We start from the raw sequence: 13,666 nt of genomic DNA, 5'->3' as shown, positions 1-13,666 counted from the left end.
CCAAATAAAGTGTCTAACCTTTATGCTTAATGGATCAGAATAGATAGAAAAATTCCTTGCCTTTTTCTTCAGCCTCTGTACTGAGAATCTCAGAATACAGTAAGATAATACCTCATTAAAAGTAACACTATGGGACTTACCTCTGGAGTTCTGGAGAAGAACAGGAATGGTCCAAGTATATAAGATGTTATCCATGGAGGTCCCGTAAGTACAATTAAATATCTTCTCTGATGTTTACAGTAGTAATTAGGAATAATTTCCTTTTTTTTCAAGGACCGAACTGTGTCCACATTATCCGCAAATAGGTTACATTCAGTCTTAACTAGTAGGGAAATGTTGGGTAAAATATGAATGTTCCTATTGATTTCTTCAATGGCAAAATAAACTGAAGAAATCAAATGGATGGTCTTACGTGTCACCCTAAAAACAGAGCACACCAATCATAGGGGATATGGGTTCTAATTATGATAATCATAAATTAAAGTAAATGTGGGTTAAGCATAGATTTTTGTATTTTTATGACCCATTTTTATATTGCTGCAGATTTTTATTGTAATTTACTAGGATGTGAGACCTGAAAAATAATTTAATAATCTCAGTTTTTTTTAATTTTATGATTTGAACTTCATTACTTCAGTTTTGAATTCTTTTGTCTAATATATGAAAATATATTAAGCATTTACAGAGTTTTCTGTTTTCTTCTTGTTTTAACCTCTTCTTCAACTCTGTTCTGAAATGACAGTACTTTTTTTATCTTTTCATTTTTTAGTAAAGTTTTTAAAATATGAATTTTATATTTACAGAATTCATCAATTTTTGAAATTGTCTAAAGTTCCATTTTATTTTCTTGTATTCTTTGAATACCTATATGAGATCCAGGGTTAAGAATACGTGTTATGCATTTACGGCCTGTAAGTACAATTAAATATATTTTCTGTTTCTTACTGTAGTAATTAGAAATAATTTCTTTTCCTTTTTTTCAAGAACCAAACTCTTTCTACATTATTCCCATTTAGGGTACCTTCAATCTTGACTAGTAGGGAAGTGTTGAGTAACATATGAATGTCCCTATTGATTTCTTCAATGGCAAAACAAACTGAGGAAATCAAGTGGATGGTCCTACATTTCACTCTGAAAACAGAGCAGAAAATCATGTAGGGTGTGTTTTAATTATGGTAATCCTAGATAAAATTTAATGTGGGTTAAGGAAAGATTTCACAGATTTATTTGTGACATATTAATATGTTGTCACAGTTCCTTATTGTGAGACCTGCAAAATAGTTTAACAATCTTAAAGTTTTTTTTAATTTGATGAATTTAACTTTATTACATCTGTTTTGAGTCTTCCATCTAAAATATACAAGCAGTCCTTCTGCACCGAGAGCTAATGTTGTCCCACCAATCATTGGACTGAAAATTTGTCCACAAGAGATGGTCCCCAGGAGTGCTCTCACTCCTTAGCCCACAGGTTGGACCCTATTTTCTCTCCACTTACTATCCAAAGAGACACACACCAGTAGCACATGGGGCATGGGAACGTCAGGACTGCCTGGGATAGGACCCATTTAGTCTCCTCTGCGCCCAGAGATAAAGCTGTCTCACAGCTCTTAAAACCCATAACCAACACGCAGAGTTGGTCTGCCAGGAGTGCTCTCACTCTTAGTATATTGGAGTCCACTATCTCGCCACTGTACCCAAAGAGAAACCCTACTGAAACATGATGGGCACAGGAACCACAGAGCAGCATGGGATAGGAGATTTCCATCTCTGCCTAGAGTCCAAGGTATTTCACAGCCCTAGAAACCCAAAACATTCCTGCAGAGAGATTTTTTCCCAGGAATTTCACACTCCTTAGACACAGGCTCACAGGCACATAGGCCAACAGGAGGAGCAAGCTCAAGTTAGACAAACCAAGAGGTAACATAAGCGATAATCAGATGACAAGAGGCAAGCTCAGGGACCTAACCAACAGAAACCGAGATGACTTGGCATCATCAGTACCCAGTTCTCCCAACACTGAAAATACTGGATATTACAACACACTTGAACAGCAGGATTTGCATTTAAAATCACATTTCACAATGATGAAAGAGGGTTTTAAGAAGTACATAAATAAATCCCTTAAAGAAATATAGGAGAACACAGTTAAACAAGTAGAAGCCCTTAAAGAGGAAAAAAAACCCTTAAAGAGTTACAGGAAAACACAAACAAAATGGAGACAGAACTAAACAAAACCATACCTGATGTAAAAGGAGAAAGAGAAACAATAAAGAAATCACAAAGGGAGACAACCTTGGAATAAGAAAAACATGGAAAGAGATTAAGCATCATAGATGCAAACATCACAAACAGAATACAAGAGATTAAAGAGAGACTTTTGGGGTAGAAGATACCATTAAGACAATAGTAAAGAAAATGCAAAAAGCAAAAATGCTCCTTACCCAAAAGTTCCAGGAAATCCAGGACACAATGAGAACACCAAACAAAACAGTATGTGTAGAAGAGAATGAAGATTCTCAACTTAAAGGGGCAGTGAATATCTTGACCCATCTTATTGAAGAAAACTTCCCTATCCTAAAGGGATGCTCATGAGCATAGAAGAAGCCTACAGAACACTAATAGATTGGACCAGAAAAAATTTCCTCCTCTCACATAAGAGTCAAACACCAAATGCACAAAACAAAGAAAGAATATTAAAAGCAATAAGGGAAAAAGATCAGGTAACATTTAAAGGCAGACTATCAGAATCACATCAGTATTCTCTGGGCAGATGTCGTACAGACCCTAAGAGAATAGAAATGCCAGCCCAGGCTACTATACCCAGCAAAACTGTTAATTACCATAGATAGACAAACAAATATATTTTATAACAAAACCAAATTTATACAATATCGTTACACAAATCCAGCGCTAGAAAGACAAAAGATGGAAAATTCCAACACAAGGAGAGAAAATACACCTTAAAAATGCAAGAAAGTAATCTTTTTGGAATGACACCAAAAGAAGAAGAGAGACACACAAACATAATTCCACCACTAACAACAGAAATAATCAGAAACAGCAATTACTATTCCTTAATATCTCTTAATACCAATGGACTCAATTCCTAAATAAAGTGACATGGACTAAGAGACTGGATATGTAAAGAAGACACAGCATTTTGCTGCACATAGGAAACACACTTCAGTGGCAAAGACAGAAACTACTTAAGAGTAAAAAGCTGGAAAAAAATTTCCAAAAATAAAAAAAAATGTTTCAAAGAAACAAGCTGGAGGAGCCAATTAATGTCAAGCAAATTGATTTTCAAGCAAAAGCTGTAAAAAAAGATAAGGAAGGACAGTTCATACATATCAAAAGAAAAATCTACCAAGATGAACTATAAATTCTGAACATCTATGCTTCAAATACAAGAGAACACACATTTATACATGAAACTTTATTAAAGTTCAAAGCAACATTTCTCCTCACACAATAATAGTGGGAGACTTCAATACCGCACTCTCAGATGGACAAATCATTAAAACAGAAAATAAACAGAGACACAGAGAAACTAAAAGAAGTCATTAACCAAGTTGGTTTAACTATATTATCTATAGAACATTTTATCCAAACACAAAAGAATATACCTTCTTCTCAACACCTCAAAACTGACCATACATTTGGTCAAAAAAGAGGCCTCAACAGATATGAGAAGATTTAAAAAATACCTGTGCAACCTATCAGCTCACCATGGACTAAGGTTGGCCCAAACAAACAAACAAACAAACAAACAAACAAAAATACAGAAAGCAGACTTACAAATGGAAGCTGAAAAATGATCTCCTCAATGACAACTTTGTCAAAGTCAAAATACAGAAAGAAATTATCAACTTTTTAGAATTTAATGAGAATTAAAGTGCAGAATAATTAAACTTATGGGATAGTCTGAAAGCAGTACTAAGAAAACTCCTAGCTCTGAATGACTCCAAAAAAAAAGCTAGAGACAGCATACACTAACAGCTTGACATCCCACCTGAATGCTCGAGGAAAAAGAAGCAAATACAGCCAAGAGGAGGAGAAGGCAGGAGATAATCAAAATCAGGGATAAAATCAACCAAATAGGAACAAAGAAACAAAAAATTGTACAGAGAATCATCAAAACTAGGAGCTTGTTCTTTGAGAAAATCAACAAGACAGATAAAACCTTAACCAGCCTAACCAGGGAGCACAGAGATAGTATCCAAATTACCAAAATCAGAATGAAAAGAGAGACATAACAGCAGAATCTGAGGAAATTCAAAAAATCATTAGATCCTACTACAAAACCCTATATTCAACAAAACTGGTAAATCTGGTGGAAATGGACAATTTTCTAAACAGAAACCAGGTACCAAAATTAAATCCGGATCAGATGCAACCAAGTAAACAGTCCCATAAATTTTAAAGAAATGGCAGCAGTTATTAAAAATCTCTCAACCAATAGGAGCCCACCACCAGATGGGATTACTGCAGAATTATAACAGACTTCATGAAGACCTTATATCTATACTCTTCAAACAATTCCACAAAATAGAAACAGAAAGAACACTACCCAATTTCTGCTTCAAAAGCACAATTCCATTTATATCTAAACCACCAAAAGACCCAATGAAGAAAGAACTTCAGACTAATTTCTCTTATGAATATCAATGCAAAAATAATAAAATACTTGCAAACTGAATCTAAGAACACATCAAAATGATCATTGACCATGATCAAGTAGGCTCCATCCCAGCAATGCAAGGATTGTTCACCATATGTAAAAGCAACAACGGAATCCCCTATATAAACAAACTCAAAGACAAAAAGGACATGACCTTTTAAGTAGAGGATTAGAAAGGATCTGGCAAAATACAACACATTTTCATGTGAAAAGTCTTGGAAACATCAGGAATTCATTAAGTCCATACCTAAACACAGTTAAAGCAATAACCAGCAAATCAGAAGCCAACATAAAACTAAATAGAGAGAAACTTGAAGCAATCTCACTAAAATTAGGGACTGGACATGGCTACCCACTCTCTCCCTACCTATTCTATTAAAGCCCTAGTATTTGAAGACCTAGTCAGTGCAATTAAATAACAGAAAGACGTCAAAGTGGTAAAAATTGTAAAGGAAGAATCAAAAATATCACTTTTTGCAGACGATATGATAGTAACTTAAGTGACTCCAAAAGTTCCACCAGAAAATCAGAGAAATGCAAATCAAAACAATCTTAATATTCTACCTGGTACTAGTCAGAATGGCTAAGAAAGAACTCAGGTGACAACAGATACTGGTGAGGATTTGGGGAAAGAAGAACATTCTTCCAATGATGGTATGATTTCAAGCAGGTACAACCATTTTTGAAATCAGTCTGGAGGTGCCTTGGAGAATTACACATAGTACTATCTAAGGACCCAGCTATATCACTCATGGTTATATACCCACAAGATGCTCTAACATATAACAAGGACACATGCTCCACTATGTTCATAGCATCCTTATTTATAATCACCAGAAGCATGAAAGAATCCAGATGTCCTTAAGCGATGAAAGGGATACAGAAAATATGGTACATTTACACAATAGTAATTCATGCATTAAAAAGAATGACTACTGGAATTTTTTTGCAAATGGATAGAACTTGAAAATATCTTCCTGACTGAGGTAATCCAGTTACAAAAGAACAAATATGGTATGCACTAAGTAAATATTAGCCCAAAAGTATGGAATACCCCAGAAATATTTCACAAATCATATGAAAGCTATGGAAGAAGGAAAAACAAAATGTGGATGATTCAGTCCTTCTTACAAGGGAGAACAAAATTCTCATCAAAGGAAGTATGGGAACAAAGAGTGGAGCATGCACTGAAGAAAAGGTCATCCAGAGACTCCTCCACCTGGGCATCCATCCCATATGCAGTCACCAACATAGTCACTATTGCTGATGCCAAAAAGTGGTTGTTGACAGGTGCGTGATTGGGATGTCTCTTAAGAGTCTCTGCCAGAGCCTTACTGATACAAATGACAATGTTTGCAGCTAAACATTGGACTGAGCACTGGGACTCCTATGGAGGAATTAGTTAAAGGACTTAAGTAGCAGAAGGGTTTAGCAATCCAATAGAAGGAACATCAATATCAACCAACCTGACCCATCAGAGCTTTCAGGGACTAATCCACCAACCTGTGACAGGACCGATAGCTCCAGACACATATCTAGCAGAGGACAGCATCAATAGGAGGAGAAGCCCTTGGTTCTGTGAAGTCTCATTTCCCCAGGGTAGGAAAATATCAGTGTTTTGATTCGGTTATAGGTGGGTGGGAGTGACAGCATTCTCCTAGGAGCTGGGCGATGGGTAGAGGGGTATGGGAGCAGGTGGAAAGGAGGAAATATTTGAAATACATAAAATACCCACGAAAAATAAATTAAAAACAAAGAAAAATATACTAGCATTGAAAGAGTTTTATGTTATCTTCTTCTTTTGAATTCATCTTTAACGATATTCTAAAATTAGAATTTTTCTTTTGAATATTTAATAAAGTTTTTGAAAATATGAATTTTGTATTTACAGAATTCCCTCATTTTTTGAAATTTTCAAGAGTTCTATCTTGTTCTTCTTGAACACGGTAAAATATTTATATTTCATCCATGAATAAGAAAAGATCTCTTAGCCAACATTGAATATGCCCATGCCTTCATCTTGTCATTCTAGTACCAAATGTGTGGAAAAGAAATGAGAATTATCTGCTATGTAGAGTGTAATAGTTCTTTACTGAAGCACTAAGTTATTTCATGTCCCTTCATAAGGGAATGAAGTATAGGTTGCCAAATTTGTCTGTGTCAATGACTGCAAAATCTAAAGAATTCGTAGTTGATGCAAATACCACAATAATATATACACCCTTTTCTTTATTCCACACAGTTCATATCTTTTCATTTTCTATTTGAGGCTGTACAAAAATAAGTCATATAAGGTTGGTTATAACTACAACTTTTCCTTTGAGGATTGAGGTCCTCTGACTTCAGATGTACCCATCAGTTTTAATAACTCATTTTTTTCTACAGACACTGGCAATCACAATAACAGGCTTTGGGATCTATTTGGTTTAAATTTGTTCAGATACATTCTATTTCTAATGTGTTCACATAACATCTGTCCTTTATTAAATATATTTTAACTTGATATATCTGCTTTGGTATATTTTAAACAGTTTGATAATCTTTTTTTAAAAATTATATGTCATCAGCATGTTTTACATGAGTTTTTTGAATTTTCTGTAATGCTTTGTGACTACAGTAAATACTTAATGTAATTGCATATAACTCGCAGCTCTGAAGCTTGTATTGAATTGACTTAACAGATTTATGTTCTCTATTATTTCTTATTTTTTAATACTATTTTGAATAGTTTTCTAGTTTTATTTTTCTAGTTTAATTCCCTTATTTCTTGAGTTTTTCTTTCATTCAGAAATACCTGAAATTGGGTCATACTTTTTAAGGTAATTGCCATTCCTGACTAAAAAGAGTTATGAACTTTGAAAATTGAGTGTTCCAGTTAATCTATTTCAGTTGCTGATGTATGGAGGTTTAATGAATCAAATAATATTGATTTTTGCTTACAAGCTACAGTTTAGAATTTTTTTAAAAAAATGAGTAGCTAACATAATCCAAAATAATGAAATAACTGATAGGACTGTTTCTAACCTCACTTCGTACTTCACACCTCTATTAATAAAATTAGCCACATGTGGTTGGGAGATGATCAGTAGTATTTAACTGAAAACTTAAAGATAAACACATCCCTTTGGACACTTAAATATTTTTGATAATAAATTCAAGAAAACTGCACTAGAATAAGGAAACCATCTTGAGTAATGGTACTGGTTCAACTTAGGTCTTCATGGGGAAGGCTAAATATACATCCATGTCTATAATAGTGAAGAAATCTCAACACAAAATTTGTATCCCCACTGGTGATACAAAACTCACTGGTGAAACAGTTTCAAGGGAATACTGAATATCAAGTATAAGAAAAACACAAGTAAACTGAGTGACATTTTGGAAATTCTTTCTAATTATACTTTTTAGGAGATTAACTTTTGAAGTGTACCTATTTTACATTTATGTTACAGCTTCAGCACTCTTATTTTTATGGGATTCTTGTTTGTAAAGATGCATATTTCTATTTTTGTATAAGTGTTTCTCATACATATTTTATTGTTTTTGCAGGAGCTCCTTTTCAGTCTGTTTAAATGAATACATTATCTGAAATTTTTGTTTTATCCTATTTAATTACTATTGTTTATATGACAAGCTTTTAATGGGTAAAGGCAATGATGTGGGTCCATATGGAAGGTAATTAGTAAATAATCATTTAGGAGCTGAGGTAGGTAATTTACAATTTCAGGATATTTTACTAAAATATACTTTATATAAACAATGAAGGTAACATAAATTTGACTTATGCTGTAAATGTAGATGGATTTGGAAAATAAAATGCTTAGTAAAAATGATTAATAGGACACAAAGCATATAATCTCGATTATATTAAAATTAAACTTAGAAGTATGTAACAGAATATTGATTTGGGGAATAGGGTAGGTATGAGGTGATAAAAAAATAAGAGTTGAGGATACAGCATTCAGGATTCTCAAAACAATCTTCTCAGTATTTTAAGCTTGACTGTGATATTAGAAACACACATACACACAGATACACAGATGCACAACACACACACATGCACGCACACACACACACACATATATATATATAGATATATCATTAACATTTTGAATACATGGATCATACATTATATATCTGCAAAACCTACATTGAATAAATAACTATCTAAATTAATTTAGCTATAATGCAATGTATATTTAAATTTTTCATATCATACACTTTAACAACGTCATATTTTCTAGTATGCTACTTCATTGTCTACTTATTAGTTGTGGGACTTTTTTTAATCTGTGGGAAGTCTAGCATATAAATGATGAGTGTTTCCTGTCTTTTACTCCTAGGTATGAAAGTGAAGTAACATTCTAAATTTTCGAACTTGAAGGCTCTGTTTACAAATTAGTATCTTATTCCATATAAATTCATTATAAACACATATGAGAAATAACACACTTCACTTCTATTATTCATAGAATATGATTAATACATCAAATAATATAGGCAATGAATAGATGCTGAGTGAGAAAAACGGTGATTTGGAAAGAATGAGTAAACTTTAAACTGTATTCTCTTGGTAGTTAAACGTCATGTAACGAGAGGCCATAAATATTAGAGTATATCTGCAGTGGAAATTAGACTAGACATTTTTTTTAGGATTGCACATAGTAGCATGGTGGAATGCATAAATCTGAAAGAATTATTCAAAGGGATTGAAAGATGATCGTGAATACATGCTATCTTCAAATAGATAATACACTTAAAAAAAGGTAACACAAGTTCGAGTACCTGTGGTTGAAAATAGGAAAATATTTATGCATTGTTCAAAGACAGTCAATTGAATTATTTTCTGAGTTATTGTAATTACTCTGTAGCTCTTCATGAAAAGAAAAAGTAACTGTCATTTGATGCAAATCTAACACTTACTAGAACTATAGGAAAGTTAATTTAAAAAGCATCCCAGGGATGTAAGGAATGTTCAGTATATGAAAATCCATTAGCATAGTCCACCATAAGAACTAATTCAAAAATTCATAGATCATCTCAGATGCTGAAAAGGCATTTGACAAAACACAATACCTCCTCATGTTAAAAATATTGAAGAGATCATGTATCCAAGGCCCTTACCTAAACACAATAAAAGCAATATACAGGGTCCTTAGAAGAAATGTCCAACAGTGGGAAGAAAGAATTTGTTGAGTCTACCTGCAGTATAAAGACAGGGCATAAGATGGACAGATGGGGTTGCGATGCCACAGTCAAAAACCCCGACCCAGAAATTTTATTAAAAGAATTGCAGTGACAAAAATCGAGAAAAGATTGAGGATAAGGAGGTGAGGTGACCTTCCCAAATTGGGATCCATCTCAAGGGAGGCTACAAAGCCTGACACTATTACTAATGCTATGGTGTACTTACAGACAGGAGTCTAGTATGCCTGTCCTCTGAGAGGCTGAACAAAGAGCTGATTGAGACAAATGTAGAAACTTACATCCAACCATTTTACTGAATTCTAGGGTCCCAGTGGTTTAATTATGGAAAGGCTGAAAGAAACTGAGCAGGAAGACAACCCCATAGAAGACAGTCAGTCCCAACTAACCTAACCCCTAGACGTCTCAGACACTTAGCCACAAAGAAGGCACTATACAATAGCATCACATGAAACCTTAAGATGGAAATTGTCATAATCAGAATCTCTCTAAGAGCAAGGATGATGATGTGATTCATTCATTCATCATCTAACTGTATTGTGATTTACACATGATAATAAACAAGCAACAGCATAAAACCACCATAATAAGGAAAATGACCGACCATGTAACATGACAAAATTTTTAGTTTTGTCCTAGAGGAGGAGAGACAGAGGATCTTATCATATAGGTTCTTATCTATCACTCAGTGTTCCTGGATTGCTTTATGTGCATTTATGCATAAATGAAAAATGCACTTACTGCTTGTCTAGATTCCCACTGAAGTAATCATTCTTCACATAACCATGCTCAGTATAAATGGAAAAGAAACAATCAATATCTTTATCTCCTTGATAATTTTCTTCATCTTTTATTCTCCAAAAGCACCCGGGGTCACTCAAATGGCAAAAAAGAAAGGAAAGCTTCAGAAGCAAGAAGACAACAATCAAAAAGAATATCTTTGCCATGTCATCAAGATATGTGCTTGAGCAAAATGCAGCATGAACCATTAGGTGGGCAGAATCTCCCATTTCGATTTGTCAGGCACACATAAAGGTGTCACCTTTTATTACAGTAGTTTCTAATAAAGAACACAGGTACTTTTCTCAGCATTTTACTTTGAAGTCAACTGTCTGCCCCAGGAGGACTCTGAAGCACTCTCTGGCCTGGGGCTCTGCATCTGAGATCCTGTGGCCGGGTGATAAATAGGGGTAATAATTTTGGTCATAATTATCATTCTATGTATCCATTGTGATTATATTCATGTAAGTAGACCTAAAGTTTCCGGACACAATTCCTTTTGGGAATATTTTCACACAAGCCTAGTTCATCAAACCAGTTTTCTGAACTCATTTGCAATAATTCACTTTCATTACATAGGTTACTTCACTGAGTTTTACAATGAATTATTTTAATGAATTAAACTGAACCCATTTTACCTCAGTAATAAAAAGATTAAGGAAAGTAAGCAATATCTTTAATATCTTTATTCATCTTCAACACTTGTAGAATTAATGTCATACGATTACTTTCTGTCTCATTATTGCTTCTTGCATTTATTTTGAATTGAATTATATTAGAAGAGAGTCATGGAAAATGCATAATTTGGAATTAATGTTATTCAAATTTTTTTTTCTTTTTTTTACTTCCATTTTTATTAAGTTGGGTAATTCTTATTTACATTTTATATGTTATTCCCGTTCTTGGTTTCCTGACCATCAGCCTCCTAACTTCTCCACCTCCCCTTCTATATGGATGTTCCCCTCCCCATCCAACCTCCATTACCGCCCCCCAACATATCCCTACACTGGGGGTCTAACCTTGGCAGGACCAAGGCATGCCATTCCACTGGTGCCCCAACAAGACTATTCACGGCTACTTATGCAGTTGGAGTCCAGGGTCAATGCATGTATAGACTGTGGATAGTGGTTTAGTCCCTGGAAGCTCCAATTTGTTGGCATTGTTGTTCTTATGGGGTTGCAGGCACTTTCAGCTCATTCAGTCCTTTCTCTAAGTACTCCAATAGGGTTCCCATGCTCAGTTCAGTGGTATGCTGCTGGCATTCCCCTCTGTATTTAAAAAGTTCTGGCTGTGTTCTCTTAGGAAAGGACTATATATGTTTATATATATATATATATATATATATATATATATATATATATATATATATATATATATATATATATATGTTTTGTAGCTTTATAAGATCACACTTGTCGATTCTTGATTTTAAAGCATAAGCCATTGGTGTTCTGATCAGGAAATTTTCTCCAGTGCCCATGTGATCGCGAATCTTCCCCAGTTTTTATTAGTTTGAATGCATCTGGTTTGATGTGGAGGTCCTTGATCCACTTGGACTTAAGCTTTGTACAGGGTGATAAGAATGGTTTGATTTCCATTCCTCTACATGCTGACTCTAGTTGAGCCAGTACCATTTGTTGAAAATGCTATCTCTTTTCCATTTAATGGTTTTGGCTCCTTTGTGAAAAATGAAGTGAGCATAGGTGTGTGGGTTCATTTCTGGGTCTTCAACTCTTTTCCACTGGACAACCCGACTGTCTCTGAACCAATACCATAAATGTTTTTATCCCTATTGCTCTGTAATACTGCTTGAGGACAGGAATGGTGATTTCCCCCAGAAGTTTTTTTATTGTTGAGAATTATTTCAGCTCTCCTGGGTTTCTTGTTATTCCAGATGATTTGCAAATTTTTTGTTTTTACTCTGTGAAGAATTGTATTGGAATTTTGATGGTGATTGCATTGATTCTGTAAATAGCTTTTGGTATAATGGCCATTTTTACTATATTAATCCTGCCAATCCATGAGCATTGGAGATCTTTCCATCTTCTAAGATCTTATTCCATTTCTCTTTTTGATGACTTGAAGTTCTATCATACAGAACTTTTACTTGCTTGTTTAAAGTTACACCAAAGTATTTTATATTATTTGGGACTATTATGAAGGGTGTTGTTTCCATAGTTTCTTTCTCAGTCTGTTTAACTTTTGTGTAGAGGAAGGCTCGTGATTTGTTTGAGTTAATTTTATACCCAGCCACTTTGCTGACATTGTTTATCAGGCTTAGTAGGTCTGTTTTGGAACTTTTGGGTCACTTAAATATACTATCATATCATCTGCAAATAGATATTTTGACCTCTTCCTTTCCAATTTGTATCCTTTTGACCTACTTTTTTGTCTGATTGTTCTGGCTAGGACTTTGAGAACTATATTATATAAGTATGGATACAGTGGGAAGACATGTCTAGTCCCTGATTTAGGTTGGATTGCTTCGAGTTATTCTGCATTTAGTTTAATGTTAACTACTGGTTTAATGTATATGGCTTTTTCTATGTTTAGGTGTGGGCCTTGAATTCCTGTTCATTCCAGGACTTTTATCCTGAAGGTTCATTGAATTTTGTCAAGTGCTTCTTCTGCATCTAATAAAAATCATCGAGTGTTTTTTTTCTTTGAGTTTGGTTATATAGTGGATTATGTTGATGGTTTTCCATATATTGAACCCTCTTCTCATACCTGGGATGAAGCCTACTTGATCATGATGGATGATCATTTTGATTTGCTCTTGGATTCAATTCACAAGAATTTTATTGAGTATTTTTGCATCAACGTTCATAAGGGAAATTGATCTGAAGTTTTTTTTATTTTTTGGTTCTTTGTGTGGTTTAGGTATAAGAGTATTTGTGGCTTCATAGAAGGAATTTGGTAGTGCTCTGTCTGTTTTAATATTGTGGAATAGTTTGGACAGTATTGGAATGAGGTCTTCTATGAAGTTCTGATAGATTCTTT

General features: G+C 34.3%; 1 protein-coding gene across 1 annotated transcript in view; it reads right to left on the bottom strand.

The window, feature by feature from the left end:
- Nucleotides 1–10,833, bottom strand: part of LOC148007750 (vomeronasal type-2 receptor 116-like) — a 35,497-nt gene extending 24,664 nt beyond the window's left edge. The window contains exons 1-2 of the mRNA XM_087603686.1: nt 10,628–10,833; nt 141–420 (exon numbers count right to left, since the gene is read on the bottom strand). Coding sequence (XP_087459812.1) covers nt 141–420; nt 10,628–10,833 — 486 coding nt within the window. The remainder of the gene's footprint in view (nt 1–140; nt 421–10,627) is intronic.
- Nucleotides 10,834–13,666: the final 2,833 nt, after the last annotated feature.

Source organism: Rattus norvegicus, chromosome 1 (genome assembly GCF_021556685.1).
Source record: "Rattus norvegicus strain SHRSP/BbbUtx chromosome 1, alternate assembly SHRSP_T2T, whole genome shotgun sequence".
Taxonomy (NCBI): Eukaryota; Metazoa; Chordata; class Mammalia; order Rodentia; family Muridae; genus Rattus; species Rattus norvegicus.
This window is presented reverse-complemented; position numbering and strand designations above follow the sequence as displayed.